We start from the raw sequence: 25,914 nt of genomic DNA on the forward strand, positions 1-25,914 counted from the left end.
GATGCAAAAGCAGGTAGAAAATGAATAATGCAGAGCTGTTCCTTATGATTGGGAATTTGTTCCAGTGGGATGTGGGCTGTTCTGGGCACCGAGGACTTTGTGCTCCGTACTTCACCATGAGTGCTAAGGGAAGCTGTTCTGCTTGCTCTGTCTACACAGAATGGATAGAATGGATTAATGGGCTGACAGCATCGTTATATGACATCGTACAATATTGAAAACCATTTATCGTGATGATGAATCTTGTATTTTTTTAGCAAAAATTTCATCATGGGATGTCCCAAAGGTCTCGGCTTCTTTGAAATAACACATGAAGGGTTCATGCTAATATATTGGATAGCTAGAAGGGCATTCTTATTTTTCTTAAAGGTTTGCACTCAACAGTAAAAGCAGAAGGAGCAGTAAAAATGAATTGAATTGGCCTCCGTGTGTATTTTTGGTGCAGCTGAGGAGGTCTGTCTTATTTCTTTTTCTCCAACTCTGTCATCAAAGTGTCTCGTAGTAGAGAATTAAAATCACAGCTTGGAATGGTGCTGCTTCTTCCAGCATATGGAGTAACACTTCCAGTATCGCTCTTCAGAGAGTGAGTCACAAGTTGTTAGGTAAAAGCATATGATAAAGGTTAGGGTTTTTATGAGTAGAACAGCTCTACTTTCTTCCAGATGCACTGAAGTAATTTCTCCAGAAGGATTTTCTAGATAACACTGTTGCAGATATGTCTCAGAGTTGGAGATAGCCCTTTCTAGAAGAGCAAGGATCGCGGCCGTCTGCTGGAAAACAAATGGTTTGCTTTGGGGACAGCAGGGTGAATGTGGGCACAGATCCCATTCCTGCTCTGCTTACCCAGGAGTGGTGATGTGTGCCCTTAGGGTGCCTCTGCCAGCCCTTATAGCACAACCATAGATACTGTTGGGCACAGAACTGGGGAGTCCAGTGAGGAATGGGGAGTTTTACTGCTTATTCTGTGTAATTAAATGAGTGGGTTGTACCACCGTTTTCTTTTAGTAGCTTTGTGTGTGCTTTGTGTGTGTTTTTTGAAGGCACGGTCTGCAGCATAGCTAACCTCCCTCAGGAGAAAGCAGGCAAAATTAGCATTGCTTTTTTATTGCAGCTTAATAAAATGTGGGGTGCGCTTGATGATTCTTCCCCAAAGTGCTCCCAGTGCTGTCCACGAAGCAGTTTTAAAGGTTGCCATACTTGAAATTGTCAGATGCCACATGGTTCTACATCACACAAGTCATACAGATGTTCCTGTCCTGTTTTCTTCTGCATCAGAAACGTTTGTTGGCACAGCGGTGGGAGAGCTGCTTGGTTTGATAGATGATGCATCAGGTTCTTTGGAACCCTTTGGCCTTACGATTTCTTTTTGCTTACAGCCAATATCGTTGTAAACTCTAATTGTGCTTTTTCTTGTAGGAGGAATACAGAGCAGAAGGGATTAGCTGGCACAACATTGACTACATTGACAACTCTGGCTGCATAAACCTCATCAGCAAGAAGCCGACCGGCCTGCTCCATCTGCTGGATGAGGAGAGCAAGTAAGTGAGGACTGGGAGGGATGCTGAGCCTGCCCTCTGAGCTGGGGCTGCGAGCAGAAAAAGATAAATGCTTTGCCTCTGTAAATAAACGTGGAACATCTGGAAGTGCTATTTCAGCTAATGGTGTTTGATCTGCACTTAGGAGGTGTTCATCTTCAAATCTTAGCTCTTCTTGTAATTTTTTCTGAGTGATTTTTCCTAGAAAGGTGCTCAGAGCTCTCCAGGCTGATTAGTTCTGTTGCCAAGGTGGTAATGTAAGCAGTTGGAGAATCAGCAAGCTAAGCAAAAAGCCCTAACCAAACAATACCTATGGTTCTATTTCAGTAATTTCCTCTGTTAGAGGAAAGGGCAATAGTCTCATTTGCTTTGCTTCTGTCTGTGTTTCGGGCTAACAACATGAAGATGCTTGAAGTTAAACAGGCAGTGCAAATGCTGTTATCCAGCCATAAGGTGACTTAGTCAATTTACTCCTAAAATTAAGCCCAAGTGAACCAGGGACACTTTCACATAAGGGCTGCCTTCTGTATGGTTTTAATGGCCTCAGATGCAGCTGAGATTTGCATACCCAGGTATTTGCTGTGAAATGTCCACTGGTGCTGTAGGTTTCCTGGAGGCTTGAGGGGGAAGAACTGGCTTGTTGGCACCAAGAGGCTGGGCTCATGTAGTCTGACTTCTTTCCTTCCTCTTTCCTATGCCAGGATCAGTTGGGAACTACTGTAATTTAACATTTGTAGGTGAGCTAGCGTAGGATTTCCTAGCTGCACAAATACCCTATAGATGTAAGACTGAGTGTTCAAGGCCTCAAAACCAGTCACAAAAACTTTTTGAGTTTCAGATAAATGCCCCTATTTTGAATGATTGACATGCATTGGGCATACCGTGCAGTGTCCTTAATGAGTATGTGCCTTTTATAACTGGTTTCAGACCACTACTAAATCAGCAGAGTTCTTCAGACACCATGTTTATCTTCTGCTTGTTTATAACTGTTGATAGCATACAAAAGAGCACTTGGTGTATGCAGTCATTAAAGTAGAGGCTCAGAATACTTCTGTTTTACTGTTTGCGGTCAAGCAAGAAGTGAAGTTTTTATACTCCATTTCCATTCTTTCCAACCAGTTTTCCTCAAGCCACCAACCAGACTCTGCTGGACAAGTTCAAGCGTCAACACGAAGGGAACTCCTACATTGAATTTCCAGCAGTGATGGAGCCAGCTTTCATCATCAAACACTACGCGGGCAAAGTCAAGTATGGAGTGAAGGTCTGTCACCCAGCTGTTCCCCAGCAGTTGCTTTCACTTAAAGCACCTTGTTAGGCTCTGCAAAGATGTTTTGAAGGGGACTTGGCTAGAGAAAAGAAGCGAGCTTGGAGAGGGAAGTGCTTGGTGAAAAGCTTGGTTACAGCATGTGAGGGGAAGGTGGTGCTGGGGATGGTCTTCCTGTTCTCTCCCCTGTTGCATACTCTTGGTATCTGGGGAAGAATTAAGGACATATACCGAGGCTCATGCTGCACCCCAGCAATGTGCTGAAATTAGATATTTCTGGGGTTGGTTCACTGAGAGAACCCGCTGTCTTTTATTGTTCCATCATTAGAGTGTACAGGCTACACAAGCACAGGTCCCAGCATCTCACTGACACAGGTCATTTAAAATCCCATGCACATGATTTCTGCATTTACCCTGCTTACACCCGTAAGTTATTAGCGGAAGGATTTTTGGGAAGATGAGCTTATACAAGAAACTACATTGGTGTTTACAACTGCAGGTCTGTAATTGCACTTTTAATGCAATAATTACACATGAGAAACTCAAATACCTTCTCTGTTATGCTTCAGAGAGCAGTGCACTGGAATAAAGCATTTGTTTTCTGGAGGTAAAGATGTGTCTGATATGAAAGGAGAAAAAAGGTAAAGCATGACTTGAGTTGTTCCATAGAGCATCTTGTGGGTATTCCTTATTTTGCTCCTTTCTCCCCAGGATTTCCGTGAGAAGAACACAGACCACATGCGCCCAGACATTGTGGCTCTCCTGCGAAGCAGCAAAAATGCCTTTATCTGTGGGATGATCGGCATCGACCCGGTGGCAGTGTTCCGCTGGGCCGTCCTCAGGGCGTTTTTCAGGGCAGTGGTTGCTTTTAGAGAGGCTGGAAAACGATACGTCGAGAAGAAAACTGGTAAGTGGACCAGTTTCCTAACTCTGCTCTTTGCTTTTCACCAGCAGCATGGATTTGATACATTACTGTGGGATTTTAAATAGCCAGCCCTGTTCATTAGGAGTTAACGGTCTATTAAAAGCTGAGTAACAGAAATGATTGCTGATATCCCAAAGTTATGCTTACAGGTGTGTTTGCAGTAGGATTTTAATGCTCTAAGACCTTCATTTTACCCCTGTTTGGTTTCTTCCTTTTTGTATGATGTGTGTGTAGGGAGTCCTGAATGATTCAAACAGAATTATTAAAATCAGGCAGTGAATTCTTTTTAGCTTGGGTTCCCATAGCAGTTAGGGTTACATCTGCAAAAAAAAGGGGGGAATAATTCTTCCTTAGAGTTTTTCAAGCTGTTCACCCTTCAAGCTGAAAGAGAGAGTGCCTCTGCTCTAGCAAAATTCATTGCTTCACAGTCATGCAGAACCACCAAGCCGTCCTCATGCGGAACACAGGGGCATTAAATTAAGTGAGAGTAATGGTGCATCATCATGCTGTGGCAAGCAATACTTGGCTGTGCTTTTAGAATGTTTCTCTGCATTAAGACAATTTTGGGAAGGCGGGTATAAATGATTACTATTAATTTCCGGGCACAAGGAGGGCTTGAAATCCATGATGAAATCGGAGCATCAGCAGGAAAAATGTCAGCTGAGTTCAAATTAAGCACGGAGCTGCCCCATTTGTTTTCGGTTGGAAATGTGGTGAGGTGTGCATCAGCCAGGGCACAAGGCATATAGATAGGGAAGCCGTGCAAGCAGAAAGAACAATTTTCTTGATCGGGGAGAATAATACCAGCCTTTGGTCAGATGCCAGGAAGTGCAGGAGACAAAACCAGCTTTCAGCTATTGAGGCTCTGCCCTGAGCTGCTCCAAAGGGACTGAGAGAAAGGGCACTGCTGAGGAACCTGAGTCTGCCTGGCACATCAAGGCAGCACACAGACATCGGTGCTTTGATGGGAGGATGTTCCAGGTGTGCAGCTTCCCTGCATGCAGGAGCTTTCCTGAAGCTTAACACTTTGGCACTGGGAGAAATGTCACCCAAAATACCTGACTTGGAAAAATCTCGATTTGCATTTTCCTAGCATCGCCTCTTCACCTTTCATAAATCCCACAAAGCTGAGCTACAGCAAGCTGTGCAAGGGAAGGAAAAATAAGTAAGAGCTCCTGCCCTGCTGCTTTCAAGCCCTGCTTTGCTTCCTCTGCCTCTTGGGAGCAATCGTGACCGCTGTGCTCATCTCTGTAGCCAGCTTTCTGCCTTCCCAGCCTTCAGTTTGTGCTGTGCCTTGCTTATATCTGCATAGAGCTTTGCATAGGTATAAAACAGTCAGGAGGTTTTCAGGCAGTTTGGGAAGACTCAGTTCTTGTACCACCTTCTCTTTCTGTGGCAAAGCCAGCCGGTACCCAGTGTAGGCTGAGGCAGTGTCCAGACTCTCTGGTCATACCACAATACAATGCCGTGTACCACTTGCAGTGCCCACTTTTTTCTTCAAAACATCTTTTTTTTTTCTTTTTTCTTTTTTTCTTTTTCCTAAGGGAAGAGAAAAAGCAAAACCCAGGAACCCTCCAAATACAGAACAGTTAAAGTTTGTCCTAAACCTCCCAATGTTCCCCAGTGAATTTTTACCCTCAATTTCTGCCTACCTGCATCTTCGTAATGTTACCAAATGATGACTGAATTGGGAAGAAGTACTGAAAAGTGACCATTGTACAGGCAGAACTAAGGGAGTAGTTTACCTAAAGTTGATTCCTGTAATGAGGTAAACGTTTTCTGCTGGACAGCATTCCTGGTTTCACCTCCAAGTGAGAGCAGCGCAGGGGCAGTGACAGTGCACAGAACACAGCAGAAGACACAGCTGCTGCGAAATCCCACCTCTTGTAAAATATCCCAAAGCAAAGGGCTTTGGAGGAGGTGTAGCTGAGCAGGAGGCTCAGATGGTCTCAAGAGCACCCAGTATTGACCCTCTCGCTGCCCAAAATAGTGCCGAAAAGTCACAGCTTTGCACGGTGCATCTATGGCAGAAGGCATTTGTGAATTATTGAAGAGCCAGTTGGCACTAAAATCAACTGGTGATTGTTCTGGAAAGCGCAGACAACTGAAGGCAGCATATGGTTTAGGTTTGTTTTGCTTTTTACCAAACCTTGCTGGCTTTAATTAGCGTCATTTGAATGCTTCAGTGCATGTGGATGTGGAGCTTTTGATGACATTACAGTGGGGAAGCAGAGAAAAACCTCACACAAAGAAGAGCCGTGTACATTCACACGAGTGCTGCACATGTCATAATTTAGTGTAATTTTTAAGCAGGCGTGCTGTCCAGCTCTGTCTGCTGATGCTGCTGCAACCTGGCAGCGGGTGTAACCACTGAGCAGTGACGTGTCTGAGACATGATGCTTCCTACAAGCTTCTTTGTGTTCTGTTGTCTTCACCCCAAATTGATCTGAACTGCTTCTACCTGGCTGCAGGCCTGGCTGAGTCCTGCTTGCAATGCCCAGCGGGGATCTCATGAGAAAACCTGCAGCCTGTGCATATAAGCAGCTTTGCAAAACATGCTCTGCCTTCTTTTTCCACCAGCCTTTCAGTTATCTTCTCTGTGCCAGCAGTGCTATGCAGTGCTGTGAGCTTCACACTCTGCTTTAGAAGAGCTGCAGCTCTTTCTTTCTGCAGTGTTTTGGGGGTTTCCGTTTTTCTCTGCTGTGCTCCTGGTATTCTCATAGCACAGCTTTTAGTGACTGCTGTTCCCTTGAACTTGGAGGCCCATGGCAGCAAAGCAGCACAGCTGCAAACTTCTGTCCAAGAGATGCTCCCATGGTACTGCCGACCCTCCTCAAGTGGGGCACTAATTAGCTGAAGGGTGGACTCGTTCAGTGCTTTGGTTTAATTGTTACTAATATTGAATGTATCAGGGAGGATTGAGATAGTTCAAAAGAACTACGTGTTAGAACTGGATTTGGTTTTAATGAACTTTGAGGAAAGGAGCATTATCAAGCTTTTCAAGAAAGAAATTTGGCTGATTGACACTCTTTGCAGCCTGCAGTATCAGTGGTATAAATGTGTTATGCAAGAAAGCCAGAGTATTTTGCTAGTGAAGACTCAGAAGGGTTGGTGCTGGTCTTACAAATCAGGCTGTTGGGACCCTGAGCTTTTTCATCTGGTCTTTGCTGGATGTGAAGCAAACTCTGAGATGGGGTTGGTTTGGCTCTGCATTCCCATTCAACCAGCAAGGGCTGCTCCCAAATTAAATGGGACATACCCTTTCTTGCAAACACGGGCAGAGCTAAACCCTGCTGGGTTCTGCTGAGTTCTTCCCAAAGCCAGGCACTAAGTTAAATTAATACAAATGAAATACGATTTGCCAGTAACTGGCAGAAATGGTCCCGGAGGTGCCTCTGAGCAGTGTGAAGTGGTGCTCATGGGGAGTCATGACCCTTGACAGTGTTCCTCTGTAAAGTTCAGTCCTTTCCAATGACATAGCACCTATGTACAAATGCTTCTGTATGTGCTGACACAAGGTAACCCCTCAGTGACCCCACCATGCAGGAGCGTGATGCATCTCAGGCTTCCTGTTGCCTAGCTCCATTCAGCGGCCACAGAGGGGTGCTGCCTGCTTGCAAAGTGCCACCTGTGTCACCTCTCCTCCTCCCCTGTGGCTGGAGCTGGACCACGAAGTCCTCCCAGGGATGACTTCTTCCACCTCAACCCATTTGCAGTTCTGTTCCTTGCTCACAAACAATCCCATGTCAGTCCAGTCTCGGTCCTCTGCCCTCGAGGAAACTAAATCCTTGTCAATATGACTTCTGCTTTTATTGAGCGGTCAGTGCCTGAGCAAGGTGCAGCACTGGGATGAGCTGGCAGTTGGAGATGACCATGCCTGGGAGTGCCTCTCCAGGAGACTGCAGCCAACAGCTGGCAGAGGCATAGAAGGGGTTTTGAATAGACACTAATACAAGATTTGTGTAATCATTTACTATATGTCTAAAGAGTCTTGGAGCAATTGTGGCATTTCTGTGCCCTGGCCAATAAGGCGGTGCAGCTGGGATACCAGCCAGCCCCACCGTCCCGCTGCCGTGTCCACTGCCTGCTTGTGGGGTGGCTGATGTCCTCGCTGTGTCCCTGCTGCTTGTGGGCAGAACTGCTGCAATGTAGGCGAGCTCTGAGCCGAGCAGCAGAGCTCTGGCATCCTTCAGGCAGCTGGCAGCCTTGTTCTTCACTCTTTCCTGATTTCTGCTTATGTAATCTTTCTCTTCTCTCCGTTTTGTTTTTATTTTACTTCCCAAGGGCATGATGATGCAGTGCCATGTGCGGTTTTGAAAAGTGTGGATAGTTTTAGCTTTCTCCATCACCCAGTTCACCAGAGGAGCTTAGAGATCCTGCAGAGATGCAAGGAGGAGAAGTACAGTAAGGCTCCAATCCCGCCCTTCTCTCTGATGCCGCACTCACAGGGAGGAAACGGAGATCAGGTGCATTCGGCATAGGAAGGGTGGAAGTGCTCAGCTGCCCTCCACGCCATCCTGCTGGCTGCCAAAAGGTGTTCGGATCCCATCCGAAATCAATAGGAGAGCAAAATCAAAGGCAGATCCACGTCTCTTGAGACGTTGGGTTGTTCTGCAGTCTTTCCCTAAGGTTTGACTGTCTCCATGGGCTGTCCTCACAAAGCATTTGGCAACATTTTAACAGGGCGAGCAGGTAAAGATGCACTTGGTCTCCGTTTCTTCCCCCTCACTCCTTTGTCACATGATAAACTAGTTCTGCATGACAACATGGGTCCTCCTGCCCGCGCTACTAATTCCCAGGGCTGTGCTGTGTGGTGGGAGGAGAAGGGAGGCGGCAGGGAGCGCATCCTCCTGCTGCAGGGCTGCCAGCAGTGCCGCATGCAGCATCACCTGAGAGGCCGCTTCCATCTGCACACCCTGCGGTGGTCGATCAGAGCCTTAGGAGTGGCCTCACTGCTTTCAGGGAGTGATGCAAAGCCTGCGGGTGAACCTTCAGAAGGGTCTGCATACATGTGTATACATTTCATGCTCGCAGCTTGAGATGTGTCATTTCATGCCATTGTTCTCTTCCTTCATTTTGCATAACAAAGCTTACAGAAATAGAGCATGACTATATGCAACCAAGGGCGCATTTGATGCCCCAACTGCTAACATTGCCCTCATGCAACTTAGGCATGAGTGCAAAATGCTGGGATTTGTTTCTGCAGAAACAGGCATGGTAAGTACAGCACTTGCATGATAACTCCACAAATATGCATTTCCTGCTAGGAACCTCAGATCAGATTTCTCTGCTTCCTGCAGCGTAGCATTGGGGGAGCAGAGGAAGTGCTTTCATTCTTATTTTAGACTTCTGTCTACCTACGTTATTTTTCCTGCAGCTTCCCACTGTTACTTTTATTACTGCAAGGAAACACAAAGTGGTGACACAAAGACGGAAGTAGATTTTCTGAAGGGTTAAGTGACCTTACTGAAGACAGTTCTAATTGCAGGTAAAGATACGTAGGTTAGCTCAGCAATGTGGAAAATTTGGGGGCTTTTAATTTGCAGTTTGCTTAGGAATGAGGACAGAATTCATAGAGCTGCTTTGAAACACAGCCTTAATTTAGTGTCAGGAAGGGATGTTCCACGTATAAGGCTGCTGAGCTCAGTGCTTTGAAGCATGGCTTATTATGACCTGATCTCTTCCCGTGGGGCATGCTCCTATAAGCTGTTCTGCAGGCTTCATGTCTTTGACAGCTAAGCTAGGATTGAGGCACATACAACATTTTGATGTTGAATTGACCACATCTATGGGCAGTGCAGGAGAATGTGCTTGATCTGGGGTTGCTGAATGCCTGCAGTGGTCTTTAAGACCAAAGGGTGGGGATGAACATCTCAGCTCAACCCCATGTCTGCGCTGGCTGATGTTCATGGGCAAAGTGGGCACTGTCTGAAGTTCTTTGCAGTGAAAACACGTGGTAGGCAAAATCACAGCTGAGGAAGAGGAAATAGATTTGGGAAACGGGAATAAAATTATCCCCAAGAGATAAAATTCATCAGCCTGCATCTGAGCTGGGTGCAGGGAACACTGCTGTGTTTTGGCATGCAGTGTATTACTGCATATAGTTTCTTAACCCGTATTCCTTATACAAAATTCTTTAGGCTGTACACAAAATGATTAAATCTAAAACTTTCTGCCATTTGTTCATAAAAAGCCCTCTCTGATCCCCAGAAAACGGGCCATATCAGTATGGCACCTTTTATCTGGCTTTGGCATGTAGGAATGTCTCCTTTTATGAGCCAAGTGATGGCATGATGCAGTCTTTTTGGTGTGCCTAAAGCAATCCACCTTGACACAGCTTTTATCCTTGTGCACTGTAACTTATATTAATCAAAAAGTCACTCAGGATGTGAAAGTGGCAGTTACAGTGCAGTTGTAATGCAGCCATTATCTGGGAGCCTGAAACAGGCATCTCCTTTTCCTGATGGAGGCAGTGTGTGGTTGCAGTGATCATCTTGAACAACTTTGTCTTCACAGTTTCCCTCTGACCTGTTCCATTGGACGGGGCTTTGGGAGGCATGGACAGAAGGAAAATCTGTGCAGTACCAATGAAAGTCCACTGTTTATCCTCAGCTGTTTATGAGAGTGGGCAGTGATAGGACAAGGGGGAATGGTTGGAAACTGAGACAGGGGAGGTTTAAGTTGGATCTTAGGAGAAAGTTTTTCACCCAGAGGCTGGTGACGCACTGGAACAGGCTGCCCAGGGAGGCTGTGGATGCCCCATCCCTGCAGGCATTCAAGGCCAGGCTGGATGTGGCTCTGGGCAGCCTTGGCTGCTGGTTGGTGACCCTGCACACAGCAGGGGGTTGGAATCAGATGAGCATTGTGGGCCTTTTCATCCCGGGCCATTCTATGATGCTATGAACATGCAAGCATCCAAGCATGGGTGCTGTATTAAAAAAAAAAAAATAAAAAAAAAATACAAAAAATAGAAAGGGAAGAGAATGTTCTCTGATGAGAAATGCAACTCAAAAAATAGCTCTGATGGCATCAACAGTAATTCTGAAGAGAGTTTTAAACTCTAGGCATAGCTAAGCACTGAAGTGGACTATCTGGCTCTCTATTAAACATTGTCCAAGGTAGAGATTGCAAAACCTCCTGAGCAGGAATTGTTTCATCTTGATCAAAAATGACAAACGTGCAGGGAATCTGCTATTGCTTCTTCCTATTCAGTTACAAGCCATCTCTTAGGCTTCTTCCTTTTCATTTTTGCCCCAATTTACAGTTCCCATGTTTAAGTGAGTGCTGTGATGTTTCCTGTCTTACAGCAGACATTTCAAGACAGTTAGAAATTGCATGATTGCTTTCTTGTCAAATTCAGGCTTACTGGGTCTAAGTAGCTGTATTTTAGAAGCTTGAAAGCTATTTTATTTCCTACAAAAATTGCCTTCTGTCTTCTTAAATGCTTGGTTACAAAACATTTCCTCTTTATGGAAGGTAACAGATGATACATGTGCTTCTGTAACCATGTGTGATGACTTCCTTGGATGTCTATTATTCGTGATCCTCTAGACCTGCCCCTTGCAAAGGATGCAGCTTCAGTAACACCTTCCTGTGCAGTGCATATCCCCATCCATTTATCTGCAACAAAGGAAGAAGCATGGAAGGCATACCACATCTCCAAGCACCTTATTCAAACCCAGGTGTTGCGGCTGCCCCATGAGGCGCAGAGCATATCTTTAGGCTTAGGGATATTTTGGGCATGCAGGGAGCAGTCCCCAGTGTCACAGCAGTTCTTCCCTTATCGCTTTTGCTTACAAGCTGGGACATCGTGTCCCTAACACAGCGTGCGTGCGTGGGAGGGAGAGCAACATGTTGAGCAAACAGTGTTACTCACAGGGGTATGACTCGAGGGCAGAGAGGTACGATGAAGACGACGATGGGTACGTTGGCATCCTTGGCACCCTTGTTTGTATGGGCAGCATGTGCTGTGACATGTACATCCTCCTCCTCTCTGTAGTCAGCACTAAGCTATGGCTCTGCTAATTGCCTGCTGGTGAGGAGTCAGGTAGAAACTCCCCTCTCCATGTGCTGCTGTAGGTATTACTCGGAAAAGCCCACGGACGCCGCTCTCGGATCTCCAGGGAGTCAATACCATCAACGAGAGGAGCCAGCGGTAAGTCTCCTGCTTTCACATTGTCACGGCAAGGAAGTATTGGGTGGGAGAATGGTATCTGCTGCTGTTAATTACTGTGCTGATGGTTTTCCCAGTGTGTTTATTCATTTTGTCTTCTCTTCATTCTTTCGCTGACATGTGGTTATATCTAAATATCTTAATTTACGGTAGGCACAGAAAGCAACTTTACTTACGCCCCAGGCAGTAGTTGTAGGTAGTCTGATGTGCAAAGTGGTCAGAAGCGTGCAAAAAACCAGGAATGAATGTGCCCATATCATGGGGAAAAAAAAACACAGACATTTTTCTGAGGCAAAAGTAGAGATCTTGTGTGCAAGCAGTGTGATTGATGGCTGCGGTGCTGCTGGCTATGCAGGACCAGGGAAGGTCTGAGGTTGAAACTGGGCAAATGTTTGCTGTTTGTTAGGGGAAAATCATGGGATGTCTGATGACTGGAATGTCTCTTAAAGCACAGGAGATCTTCTGCTTCCAAAGTGATGTTACAGCGTGTGAACTTTGAAGGAGATTCAACTCATATGATTATAGATACAGTTCTTGTTTTTATTCTTCCTTGAAGGTTGTGGTTCTACGCTTTCTGGCACAGATCTGTGCCTCTTTGGCCAAAGTTTCTCCAGATTTGCATCAGAATTAAGCTTCTGGTGAAGCAAAATGTTTTCATTTCAGTGGGGACTCCGGGTGCAGATACGCACCTGTTCTCCAGCTACAGTACAGTTGTACTGTCCTGCAGATGCCAGAACTTATGATTATTAAGATAGCATCTCTAAGGAAGCATGGTGCCTCCCTGCTTCCCTGTAAGGATATGTGTTTGGACATTGGAAATACATGATCAGTGTACCTTTAGCTCCCAGAGTTATTGCTTGGAGCTGTAGATATTCAGCTGTAACTCCATGGCTGCTCTGAGCTTCATGAGAAGCAAAGAACAAGTCGAGGGGATGCTCACCAAACATGGTGATGCCTGCATCTCACTGTTGGCTTTTTTTGTGTGTGTGTGATGCAAAATATTCTCTAAGCACATTATTAAATCACCGATTTAGTGGTCTTAAGTCAAATGTGCAAGATAGAAATTAGGTTTAAAAAAACACAGGAGCAGTGTGTAGGGGAACAAACATCCCCAGCTGTCACCCATGCCCCTTTCTTTCCAGAAGAGATGGACGAGGTTGGTGCCTCCAGAAGTGACTCTTCCTCACTTCTCTGGTTGCACAGGTTTTCCTAAAAGTGATGTAACATGAAACTTTGTCCCTGCAAAGATCTTGATGGGTAGATAAGAGGTGTTGTGCAGTTTCTCACACTGCCATCTCTCAGCAGTCCAAAGGAGGATGCTTGTTGAGAGAAAACCTTGAGATAGGGTGGTGGTGCTTGGAGAACATCAGTTAAGTGAGACGGTGCTTTTCTGGTTGTATAGCTCTGACTTTGGGGCATGTCAGTAGGGCAGGCTGGGCTGCCAGTATTTCATAGCCCAAAACATTTTAATTATGGAGTCGTTAATAGTACATCTTGTAAAGGAAGGGAAACTCCTACTGATGAATGTGTTTATTCCTTACTGTAGGGGTTCAGTCTGTGATCAGCTGTATTAATTTGGCTTAAAACAAGTCAGGACATTGCACAGATTCCCATAAACAGCCAGCATCAAGGGCAGCGTCTGCTGTATCTTCCTTCCTTCATCCCGGTGGTTGTATCCTAAAAATACTCAGGACAGACCTCTCTTCCTGTTACACCTCTGCTGTAACTGGCAGAAATGTGGTTTCGGGTGTGCTTTCCCCGTGTTTCTCTTGCTGTGGTGGCTCAGTAGCATGGTCTCTAATCTTGACATCATTGGGTAGTGCAACCTTGGGCATCACAAGGGACTGGTCCCCACATGTCCTGTGTGCCCCTGCCTTCTGAAAGCCCAAACCACAGTGTGATATCTCATATCTTTAAATTCCAGAAGGCACTTTTAGAGTAGGCGTGTGATTTTAATACCTTTCACGGTGAATAATTTTGATCTGAAGAGCCATTAATTATGCTTTCTAAATGTAGGTTTTGCTTTTAAGTTGCAGTTGTCAAAAAAAAAAAGGGGGGGGTTGGAACTGCAGAGATAAGGATAACACCTATAGGAAAGAGATTTGCTTTAACCGCCCTGCGGTTGAATTATCCCTCAGTACAGAAGTGTCGAGCCAACAGATAGGCTGGTGAGTGATTTACAGAGCTAAATGAAACACAGGAGTTCTCTTTTCAAGCCATCTCATCATCATGTGGTGGCTGATAAGTCTGTGTTGTACAACTCCCAGTATAGCCCGGGGCTCTCTTCAAAAAGCAAATTTCAGGCATGACATCATGCAGGAAGGCATGGGGAGGGCTCAGCAAGCTTCTGATCTCAGAAGAAAGTGACCGTGTGGTTCCCACATGCTGGGATGGCAGCTGGAGGAAACCACGCTTCAGCAGAGCGTCGGGAAGCCAGCACGCCTCGGAACTGCCTTCAGCAGCCACTGAGTAATGAAAGCCATGCCACTGCTAACCAGAACCGCTTGGGCTGTCTGCTTTCATGCAACAGAAACTGTTTTATGCTCCTTGATGTCGGCGCAGCGTGCGGGGAAGCAGGTGTTGATCAGTCTGTCTTGAAGCAGTTGGTTTTGCATGGTGAGATGATTGACTTCCAAGTACCACAACAGCTGTGTCCATTGCTGTGCGCACATATTCATTCTGAAGTGTAATGAACAGAGATGGTTGGTCCTTTCAAATCTGCATGAGAATGTGTAGGGTTTTCTCTTTTTTAGTCTCATTCAGAGCCCATATCACCACATTCGTATTCAATTCTGAATGAGCTACCATTGGCCAAATTAATGATGGGTTACGGGTCCTGAAGGTGGCCATTGAGGTTAAGTGGGACTAGTTCAGCCTGTGTTTAATTTCCCCTGCAAGCAGGAGGCTTTAGGACCTTAGCTGTGAAGGTGGCTTGCAGGCATCACTGAAATTCAAGCTTCTCTGTGGCCTTCCTTGAATTGAATGGGCTACTTAAAAAAAAAATGAGGTCTGGAGGTATTCATCAAAGGTTTGCTTTGCTGTGATTCATCCTTTCTTTTAATAGCAGCACCCATCAAAATACAGATTTAATGGAACTAGGAATTAATTTGAAAAGCGCTGCAGCAAGGCAGTGAGGGGACTTTAATCCTTGTGCTCTTTTACTCCAAAGATTTGGCTGTGAGCTTTGAACTGGCTGCATTAACAACTCTGTTTGCTTAGTGTTTTCTTACCATTGTGGCACTTGATCATTGCCTTCTTCCAAAGCATCATCTTCATGATGCCCTGGTCATCTTCATGAACAAGTGACTGATGCTGCCGTACTGGTGCCCTTCATGAGCTGGGTCTCTTCCTGTTCGTTTCCCATCTTTCTGAAATATCTCTGGGGTTTTGCAGACCCCTCCTTAGACCAGCTCACACTGTTATTTCGTGTGAGTTTCTGCAAGTCTGGCTGAACCATACAGAAGTGCTGCAGCCCAAGGAGAGGCTTTGCATGACCCCAGGCACTGGAAGGAGGCTCCTCTTAGCCTCCCCAGCCCCGCAGGTGATTTTGCCTTGATGTGAAGCTTTGTGGAAGCTTTTTCTTCCTGTAAGGGGGGGGGGGCTTTGGTTCCTCTCTTCGTCCTCCTGCAAGCCAGGGCTGCAGGGGAGCTGCATTCCTGGGTACCAGCACAGCTGTGCTCCATGGCAGAAGGGAACGAACTTAGGAAGTGGTTCTCATCTTCCACTTCAGAAGATGGTAGTGGTTATTAAGTAAATAATCTCGACGCTTTATTTTGTCATAGAACCATCTTTTGTGTATATTCTGTCTATCCTTAAATGTGTCTGACAGCCCTGTTTGGGTTTCAGGGATGCCTTTGCTGTTGGCTGGAATGGCCGGATGGGGATGCGGCACAGCAGGCTCACCAGCCCCAGCTCCTTCCTGGACAAGGATGGGATATTTGTGAATGCGACTAACAGCAAGCTGCTGGAAAGGGCCCACGGCATCCTCATGTTAGTACAAAAGGAGGAGATTTTGGCTTTGTTCCTGGTGTATAACGAGCGATATGGGTAATAAGAGGAATGTAAATAGCCAAAACAAGCAAAAATCAATAAATAAATCAGTTTCAAGTGGGCTTAGACACAGTTAGGTCAAAACGACCCTGGTATGTTTTATCTATCTGAGTTATTCATCCCTTATCGTTCATTTGGAATGACAGACACAGTAAAGTGATTCAGGGAAGTGAGAGAAGGAATGAATCTCCCAGTCAAACCAGTCTAAAGAGATGACAGAGATGTTATGCAGTAACATTTTTTAACGTGATATCAAAGTTTCCATTACAAATTAGATGTGGAAATGATGCGGGTGAATCACATTGCAGCCTGACCAGGAGGTTCAGAGAACATCACCCAGGTGGCATGAGAAAGCAGGATGGTCCCCGTGCTGCCCAAATTAGCCCTTCATTTCTGATGTAACGATGCGCTGTGGTTGAGTACCTTCCTCTCACAGCTGTGGAGCTGAATCTGTACAACGAGTTGGCAGCGAGCAGAGGGAGCCTCAATTCAGGTCGGGCTTGGTTCATAACCTCCAGCATTTCTGAACCTTACTGTCTGTGCTGTGTTGCAGTAAAGAAAAAAGAAGAATTATGTTTCTTAATGGCAGAAGGAGAACTGTTCTGCTGTAATGTAACACACAAATTATTCTCCAGTTACACACGTGGATTAATCTGAGCCGTTTATTGTCTCCCCAGGCGAAATAAGAACTTCAAAGCCAAACCCAATCTCCCAAAGGTGAGAGAGAAGCAGCGTTTTGACATTGCTGGTCCCAGGTTAAGGCTGTGGGTGCAGTGCTGAAATGCTGATGTGTGTGTAAGGAAGATGGCTGGGGTTGCTCTGGGACTGATGTCGTCTCTGCTCTGTTTGGGGCCTGTTAGTATCTGTAAAACTAAAGGACTTCAGCCCTGGTTTGAACTGGGGAAGGTTTGTGTGAGCACTTGCAACCTCCTTTTCAGACCTACTTGGGCTCCTCCTTTCTTCCTCCTGGGGAGGGGTGTGTGTACGTGCTAGGAAAATATGATACCTAAATCTCTAAAAAGAGCAAGTAGGTTGTGCAGAATGGTTGTCACCTGAGAAGCAAAGTGATTTTCACAATTCCTGCACAGTTTGGTCTTATAAACAATCTTAGCAATTGGTCATTTCTACCATACCAACAGCATGGCTGCATTCTGTGTGTGTCCTGCAGTCTCTGTATTCTTCTAATGGCAATCAATTAACTCTTCATTATTAATAGTGGATGAACTGTGTGTGATGAAGTGGTCGCTCCATAGCAGTTAGAAGGAAGGAGGTTTTCAGTAGGTTTTGTGGACTGATGCCTTTTGTGGCCTTGGCCGTGGCAGTGAAAGAAATTTTCCACTGGCTTTTGCACAATGTGTGTGTCAGTGTGCCAGTCCTCCCTGGGACTTTCTCCTACCCCTATCCTTATTCAAAGAGGAGATTTTGAGGTTCTGATGGCAAGCACGTGGTTTCCATCTATAGTTTCCTGTTCACAGGAATGAAGCCCCTGGGCTTGCTAATTATGGCTGATGGCTTTTTTCTATATGCATGCGATGAATTATTTGCAGCAGTCACAATTCAAGATTGTTGTTAAAATGCCATGAATAGACATAATAGACAAATGGTTAAGTTTCCAGTGATATTTATGTTTGTCTGCAACCCCACTTTAGTGGGTCTGAGAGACATGGTCAAAGAAGCCCTTGGCAAGATCTAGGAGGCCAAGCAGATCATATGTTTCAAGCCATTGTGTGTTGTTTTCCATGGAGATGAAATAGGGTGGTTACTGTCAGGAAGCCCTGCAGACCATGTAAAGGGTTATGGCATGGCAACAAGTTCTAGTTATGCTTATAGAGAACAAAGTCTGTCTTTTCCACAGCACATGCTGGATGTGAAGTCCCTCAAGCACCTGACCAACCTGACGCTTCACGACCACATTACAAAATCCCTTCTCCATCTCCATAAGAAGAAGAAACCACCCAGCATCAGTGCCCAGTTCCAGGTAATGCAGCACCCTGTTTGCCTTGGTACAGATTGATGATAAGCCTGTACTGAATGAAAAGCAAATACGTGCTCCAGCTCCCCACATGAGCACAGCGGGCACAGTGCTGTCCCAGCTTCGCCACTGTTCAGGATGTGAGCTCAGCTCAAGATGATGCTCCAAGACAGCAGAGGTAGGATGTGAGGATGAGCTGCAGGACAGAGATTTTCACCTGCTGCAAAAAGGGATGGGAAAAAAGGCAGTTATGTCAGTGTAAAACCAGCAGGCAAGGCATCGGGGAAGGCCATGTGCTGGGAGGATTGATGCTGGTCTCTTTCATACCTGTGATGTTTTAACTGTCCTCATAGTGAAGCACCTCATCAAACATTTACATAGCGTGCAGCTGTGAGTGCACATCGTGTTTTCTGGCTCCTTGCTTTCAAGGCAATCGCATCATCTTGTTTTGTCTGTTGAATCCAGAAAGCTAGTCAAATTCCACTGTAGGATTTTAAAGTCTTTTTTTTTTTTTTTCCTTATGTTCAACATTTAAAATTCAATCTGTTTTCAAGTCAGGTAGAATGTGAATTTTAATAGGTGCAGAAAGGTGAAAATATCGCTGCATTATCTCAAGGCATGCAGAGGAATTCAGAGGAGGATAAGTACAGCATTTGTTGTGATGGCAGTGCTGTGCGCCAGCCAAGCTTCCCTGGGAATAGCCACAGCTAAAGTAATGCTCAGATGTGTGCACCAGGGCTTGGAAGTCTGTGCCAGTCACATGCACAGGCATGTGGTAGTATTAGAATGCAGCATTTCACTTAAAAAAATGCTTTTCTGGGAAAGTCTGGCTTGTTTTTTACTTCTAATTTTTGAGATGTTGGTCATTTTTAGAGTGTCTTCATGCATGGATTTGGATATGATTAAGTAATTATATCCGTATACTTACGTACACACATATATAGACCACTGTGTGTATATAAAATGAAGAATGCACGTTTAAATATATGTATATATTTAAGCTCAGACTGGACTAATTGTACACTGGTTAAAATAAATGCCTGCAGTTTAATTCATACATAATGACTACATTTGGGGGGGGCTGAACTGAGGATGTCTTCCTGACACCTCTTTGTCCTTCAGGTGTAACATGGAAGAGTGCAGGGCTCAGGTTCCTGTACAACTCCCAGCACAGAGGAGCAGCAGAGCTCAGGGTGCTGTGAGGATACCCCTAGGCCCCTTGCAGCAAAGCAGAGCCTTCACGCAGCTCCTGTGCTTTCTGACACTGCAGCATTGACTTGGCAGCATCAGAACAGTGCTTACGGCTCATCCTCTTTTATTTAACTGAATGGAAGCATATAGCAGTGTGCTGGCTCCTGATGCTCCTGCTCATTCCTCCTTTAGAAGAATGCTGGGCACTCCAGCCTTGATTTCATTTAGCACTCGTAAGGGAGAAGTGTTTTCTCCAGGGAGCAGCTTGGTGCTGGCTGCAAGATGGCTTTTTATCAAGAGCAAGCTAATAAAATTGCAGAGCATGAAACTGGGTCAGCGACAGGAAATACAAATGTTTCCCATCACGGGGTTTGTGCATTGCTGTGTTCTTCAGATAAATGCTGCCTTGTGGCCGGTGCCTGTGCAGGGAGCTCACAGCTGCTGTGTCTCGTATTGATTTTAGCTGTGCCTGAAGTTATGCTGCAAAATAGCTCTGAGTCATCGCTTCTTGAATTAGGGGATGCTGCAAAAGCAGCGATGGCTCTTGCTTCAAAACTGAGGGCAGATTTGTACCAGCTCCCCTCCCAGCCGGCGCTTCATGCTGGGATGTTGGGGGCACCCTGCAGGGCTGGCCCTGGGGAAAAAGGCATATGAGCTGGGGGTGGGCAGAAGAACGGGGCAGGGAGTTAATCCAGGGGCCTCGCAGTGCTCGGGGCAAGCCAGATGGCAGCGGGAGGCACGTGGAAGGGGACCATCTGCTGTGAAGAGCAGAGATCTCAGCTAAAAATCCCCTGTCCTTTTGCCTTCCTGTGCTGTGTGATTGACTGTGCCCACCAGCTGGACCTTGCCCCATCACAGCCCCCCAGTACCACGGCTGCTCTGTGTCCAGCTGCACCACACATGGGTGCCTCATCAGCTCCTCTGCCCCAGGTCCTGCGTGTAGACAGACATTGATTAATATAAAAGGCTTCCCCTAAGGATGGCTTCAGAAGGTGTTCTGCAAGCTAATCTAAGATGGATTACATCGTTCTAATATTATGCACTTGTGCACACAGATTTATGAGTATGTATATTCATAAACCCATAGCTGTATGTAGTAAATATGCAGCAGAATCTTTTAAATAGCGGAGTTTTAGGCACTATTAAAATCAGGTCATTGCCACAAGTAATCGGCTCTGGAGCACGTTATTAATACCATGTCAGTCGTGTGCTCTGCAATCAGAGACACCCAAAGCGTTTAGAGGGCACTCAAATATATAAAATGCAGAGAGTAGCAAAGGAGTCAGTTCAGCCGCAGTGACTCAGGGACTGTGTGAAAATGAGAAAGGCCAAAGCCCAGCTAGAACTGAACTTGGCCGCTAAGGTAAAGTAAAACAATAAATATTTCTATAAATACATCAACAGCAAGAGAAGGACTAGGGAGAATCTCCATCCCTTTTTGAATGCTGAGGGCAACTTGGTGACCAAGGATCAGGATAAGGCTGAAGTACTTAATGCCTTCTTTGCCTCAGTCTTTGATAGTAAGACTAGTTACTCCCTGGGAACACTGCCCCCTGCACTGGTAGATGCTGTATAAGGGGCAGGTCGTTTGTCTCCCACTCTGTGCATGTCTCATTGGAGTGCAGCGGGGCTGACTTTGGGATCTGCTGGTTGATCTGGGAAGGTCAAAGCAGGGGTCTCAAAGAACAGTGTGAGTGTTGTGGTTTCTGCTGAGGCCTTTAACAAACAGGCTTACTTTTCTCTGTAGCCATTTAGTTGGGTTTGAAGACAGAAGCAGCCAAGTTGTATCAGTCTGAGATGCTCATTTTGAGGAGCTGTTTCCTATCTGCCTGGTTTACTCACAAGTTGTTCAAAGTTTTGTTTTGTGCATGTTTTCTCCTTGCTGTTTCCCAACTGGAGATGTATTCCCTGTTGCAGGCATCACTCAACAAGCTGATGGAGACTCTTGGCCAGGCAGAACCTTATTTTGTCAAGTGCATAAGATCCAACGCCGAAAAGGTAAACCCTGACCTGTGAGATCAATGCTGCTAATGGTGTGATTGCAAAACCCTCGTTCACTTGTGCAGAGCTCGTTCTTTCTCTCTCTGTTTGGAGATCAGTCAGGCTGCTGGAAGCCTTTAGAGCGTTGAGGCTTTGGAAACAAATTCTTATAGAGCACAGCCATGAGGTGGGGAAGGAAGTAGTGAAGTGGACTAGAGTTGGGTTTTAGTTCCTGATCTTCTACTTAAAATTGCCTTGGAAATATTTCGTAAATACATAATTTATTTTTTAAAAAAAGAAGCCCAAAGCCAAGTTGGGGTTATAAAGTATTTGTACCTTCTTCCAGAATAAGCCATGTTAATCAGGCTGATTCAGTGATAAAGCCGAATTCATGAAATATGATGTAAAGATTTGTCTCCTGGGCTGAAGATCTTCAGTTTTAAAAGAAGGTTGTAGGAATATGTTTTTCATATGTTGATCCTTCGCAGTCTTACCCAAGTGGTTAAAAACACAAAGTGAGGCGTCACTGCTCCATCTCACCCTGCTCATTGGCTGTGCTGTCGATGGGGCTTTCTTAGTCAGCTCAGAGGATCCAAACAAAACCCTTCTCTGTAGCTTTCTGTCTAGTTAGATGTATGAAACTCTCCATCTGATGGCTCCCTGGGAGCAAACAAGATTCAACCCTGCTGCCGTGAGTGTGGTTCCTGGGGACGCACATTCCCCCTCATCATCATTGTTGCCAGTGTGCGTGTCCTGCTGATGTGCTACATGTGCTGAACCCATTGACCCACACACGTGCTTAGAAGTCTCCTCGGGTTCTCAGAGATCAAGGAAATAGTTGCTCATGGTTGGCCTCCTTTTCCCTTCCAGCTACCCCTGAGGTTCAGTGACAGCCTGGTGCTCCAGCAGCTGCGGTACACAGGCATGCTGGAGACTGTTCGCATCCGCCAGTCAGGATACAGCTGCAAATACTCTTTCCAGGTTGGCTCATGCATTTTCAGTCTTTCAACACTTTCCTCATCGTTATCGCAGTTGTCTGAGTGTTGCTGGCTTGTAAGTGTAGTTGTGTTTTTACAAAACAGTGAATTTACAGCTTTGGACGACATTGAAAAGGGAGTACTGGTGGGCGGTTTTGCTAAGCTGGACCAGACCAAGGACTACAAGTCCCTCTGCAGTCATCATTACAGTTTTGGGGAAAAAAAAGCTTTGTTTTTTTCACAGTACACACAGTGTGTTTTCATAACACGTGCAAAATCACTTCCACGAATCTATATCCCTTCATAGAGATAATGAGAAGTTCAGACTGATGATGGCTGATCGCTGTCGGGGCTTTAACAGACTGAGTCAACAAGATGTGAGAGTTAAGGTCTGGGTTCCTTTAGCTCCCTATTACGAGCATTATAAATATTATTTTGGAGATTCCTCCTTGCTGTGACCCACCCCGATGACAAAGACCCTTCTCTCATGTCTAATACCACAGGGTGCTGAGCAGCTTTTTGGTGCCCGTTGCTTTTGTTTCCTCAGGAGCAGCATTTTCCCCATTGTTTCGGCACTGGCTGCGTCCCATCATAGGGCTGACTGGGATGCTTTAAGTCATTCAGGGGTTATCCAGCTTCTCGTATTTTCTGCTTTTCCATTTTTTTGCCAGCTTTCGAGCACACGTCAGTTCTTTCATGATTTGCTGTTGCCAGTTCGTTTCCTGCTGGCAGCTGCTTTTGGCCAGCTGTCATGTCCTGTGCAGCAGCTGTTCAGAAAGGAGGACTGCTCAGGGTCTTTTTGCCATGAGGATGGCGTTACTTGGGAGGATCATTCCTGATACCTCCTCACAGCAGCAACCCTTGCAGCGGTCTCTTCCCTGTGATGCTTTGCACATTCTGGTCACTCCTTTTTGCAGTGGCCATTTCTGAGGGTCTGCAGCATTTTTGCTCTAGAGGACCTTGCAGATTGTGCAGAGTCCCTCCTCCCACACTGAGAGATGTTTGAATGTCCCTGGGCTACTGCTTTGGTGTGTTTCCCGTGCAGTTTTGAACCACAAATGATGGAGGAAACTCATTACTTCCTAGTCTGTAACATGGGATTGAGTGCACCCTCAGTAAGTTTGCAGATGACACCAAGTTGGGAGGGTGTGTTGATCTGCCTGAGGGGAGAAAGGCACTACAGAGGGACCTGGATAGACTGGATCAATGGGCCAATGTTAACTGTGAGTTTCAGTAGGGCCAAGTGACTGAAGGAACTGTGGTTGTTTAGGCTGGGGAAGAGGAAACTGAGGGTAGACCTTATTGCTCTTTTCCAATATCTGAAAGGTGATTGCAGCAGAGTGGGGTTGGTGTCTTCTCACTGGTGATGGGACGAGGGGAAATGGCCTCAAGTTGCACCAGGATAAGTTTAGGTTGGATATCAGGAAAAATCTTCATTACAGAAGGGGTTGTTAAGCACTGGAATGGGCTGTCTGGGGTGGTGGTTGGGTCACCATCCCTGAATGTGTTTAAAAACAGTTTGGATGTGGTGCTCAGGGACACGATTTAGTGGAGGGTTGTTAGTTAGGGTAGTATGGTTAGGTCATGGTTGGACTCAACGATCTTTAAGGTCTTTTCCAACCTGAGCAATTCTATGATTTTATGCCACCTGTCCTGCACCTGGGCAGGTCCCCTTTTGTGTGGCCAGTGGAGCAAATCCCAGTTACGTATGCAAAAAGATGACATGGCAGTACCCACGTAACCCAGTCTTGATGGTGGTGTTTGTTTTTTGCCTTCTCAGGACTTTGTGAACCATTTCCACGTCCTTCTGCCACAAGGAATCAGCCCATCCAAGCACAACGTCCATGATTTCTTCAGGAAAATAAAACTCAATCCAGACAATTACCAAGTTGGAAGAACCATGGTAAATGTTTATCTGCTTAAGATAAAGATATGCCTGCATTTGTGCACAGTTATGTTAGCGCCTTTTTATATGTTTTTAACTAATGAAACTGTTTTCCTTCTGTTCATTGGAAGCTGATGGTTTAAAGGATATTTTTAATGTTGTTAGCACAAAATAGACTGGAATGTTGGTGTTTTCTTTTGACCAGGTCACAGCGGTCAGGTTAGAGCAAGGTAACTTTCAAAACCCGTGTGTGTGTGCAGGCAGCTCACTGTTGTGAAGAGAAGGCAAAGGCTCTGTGATTCATGCCTGGTGCTTTTATTTCCTAGGTTTTTGTGAAGGAGCGTGAGAGGCAGCTTCTGCAGGACCTGCTCCATCAGGAGGTGCTGCGCAGGATCATGCTGCTGCAGCGCTGGTTCCGCAGCATGCTCTGCAGAAGGCAGTTCCTGAACATGAGGCAGGCAGCAGTGATCATACAGGTAGGTGGCAGTGCCTAGCTTCCTCACAGATATTTCCACGAGTCCTGCAGATACAGCTCTGGCTGCAGCTGGTGCATCTAATGCATAAAATCAGTTCCTGTCTCCTAGGAAGGAACTTATGATCAGAAGAGCAGTAGTTTGTGCATGGGAGAGATGTAAAGCTGGCATAAAGTCAGGTGCTATCCAGTTCCCAAACCAGTCCCTCTTCTTGAAGCTGTTTTTGCTCTACTTGCTATGTTTGCAGAGATTCTGGCGTAGCTACCAGAGCCAAAAGCAAGGCAAGCCATCACCAGACCCACTCATGCTCAGCAAAGCTGCAGTTGTGCTCCAAACCCACTGGCGAGGCTTCGTGGTGAGGAGGAGGTTTCTGCAGATGCAGTTTGCAGCCCACCTCATCCAGAGCTGCTGGAGGGAGCACCTGAAGCGGAGGCACGAGGCGGCTGCCAGCATCCAGGCAGCCTGGCGAGGGCACTGCGTTCAGCGGCGGTACAGAGCCAGCAGGCGTGGGGTGGTCTGTTTGCAGGCAGCCTGCAGAGGATATTTAGCACGACAAAGGTAATGTTGGTCTTCAAATAAAGGAGTAAAGAAAGAAATGCTTTCTGATAGCTCCCTGTAGAGAAAGAAACGACTGATGTGAATTCTTGTACTGCTTAGACCAAAGCAACATACGCGTGATGGTTTCCCTTTGTAGCATTGCTGATGTTACTCCACCCTGCCCTGATCCTTTCTTTGTCTTCACTTTCTAACAGGAGTTCAGTTAGCTGGCCATCTTACTCCTGGACTAAGCAGAGCCTATTTCAGGTTAGAGCATGTAGGCGGTGGAAAGCTGAGGACATAAATACTTGTAAGGGGTTTTTTTCTTGGCAGCAGCACCACTGTAAGTAGCCTATTTTTAACTCAGATTGGCTGACCGATCTGCTTGCTGCACCGTCTCACAGTGAATCAGTCAGCAAGTCAGGAGCAGGGGCAGCAGTTACTCACTCCAGCTGCTGCAAAGAGAAAAGCATTCATGACCATGCCTTGGCTCGCTGGCCACGGGGCAGGTCTTGATTTGTGCTTGGGAGGCACTGCCTGCAAGGTGTGGAGTGACTGACAGAGAGCTGGGAGCTGGAAATAGCTCTTAGCCTGGAGAATGAGTGCTTGTTTGCTGTGCCAGAGGCATCCCAGGCAGGATGGGGAGGATGACAAAGCCAAGGTGATGCAATGTGGTACTGTTTTCTGGCTTAAAAGCAAGCTACACCAGGAATGAAGGCTAAATCTGCTGTCATCAGCACAGGAGAAACTTACAAGCGCATGCATTGGTGCAGCTCCTGAGTAGGTGAGATGGCAAAAGAAAAGACTGGAAATGCAGTTTGTGCACAGAACATGAATGTGCGTCAGATTGTACCTGCTTTGCAAGGAGAGTTGCTTGAGGTGCCAACAGTGGTGAGATGATGGGGATGTCTGTGGTGATGAGATGCCACCTGTGCAGTGGGCAGTGTTACAA

At 46.0% G+C, this 25,914-nt stretch overlaps 1 protein-coding gene across 7 annotated transcripts in view; it reads left to right on the top strand.

Annotated features, from left to right (window-relative positions):
- MYO9A (myosin IXA) overlaps positions 1-25,914 on the top strand; it is a 165,028-nt gene that overhangs the window by 111,951 nt on the left and 27,163 nt on the right. For 6 of the 7 annotated variants that reach the window (XM_072345934.1, XM_072345937.1, XM_072345939.1 and 3 more), the window contains exons 12-24: positions 1,417-1,538; positions 2,655-2,796; positions 3,511-3,706; positions 8,009-8,128; positions 11,804-11,879; positions 15,744-15,887; positions 16,625-16,664; positions 17,803-17,925; positions 21,028-21,108; positions 21,961-22,071; positions 23,848-23,970; positions 24,279-24,428; positions 24,673-24,983. In XM_072345934.1, the coding sequence (XP_072202035.1) occupies positions 1,417-1,538; positions 2,655-2,796; positions 3,511-3,706; positions 8,009-8,128; positions 11,804-11,879; positions 15,744-15,887; positions 16,625-16,664; positions 17,803-17,925; positions 21,028-21,108; positions 21,961-22,071; positions 23,848-23,970; positions 24,279-24,428; positions 24,673-24,983 (1,739 nt within the window). The remainder of the gene's footprint in view (positions 1-1,416; positions 1,539-2,654; positions 2,797-3,510; positions 3,707-8,008; positions 8,129-11,803; positions 11,880-15,743; positions 15,888-16,624; positions 16,665-17,802; positions 17,926-21,027; positions 21,109-21,960; positions 22,072-23,847; positions 23,971-24,278; positions 24,429-24,672; positions 24,984-25,914) is intronic. The other variant, XM_072345938.1, reaches the window with a different exon arrangement.

The sequence above is a fragment of the Excalfactoria chinensis genome, chromosome 10 (assembly GCF_039878825.1).
Source record: "Excalfactoria chinensis isolate bCotChi1 chromosome 10, bCotChi1.hap2, whole genome shotgun sequence".
Taxonomy (NCBI): Eukaryota; Metazoa; Chordata; class Aves; order Galliformes; family Phasianidae; genus Excalfactoria; species Excalfactoria chinensis.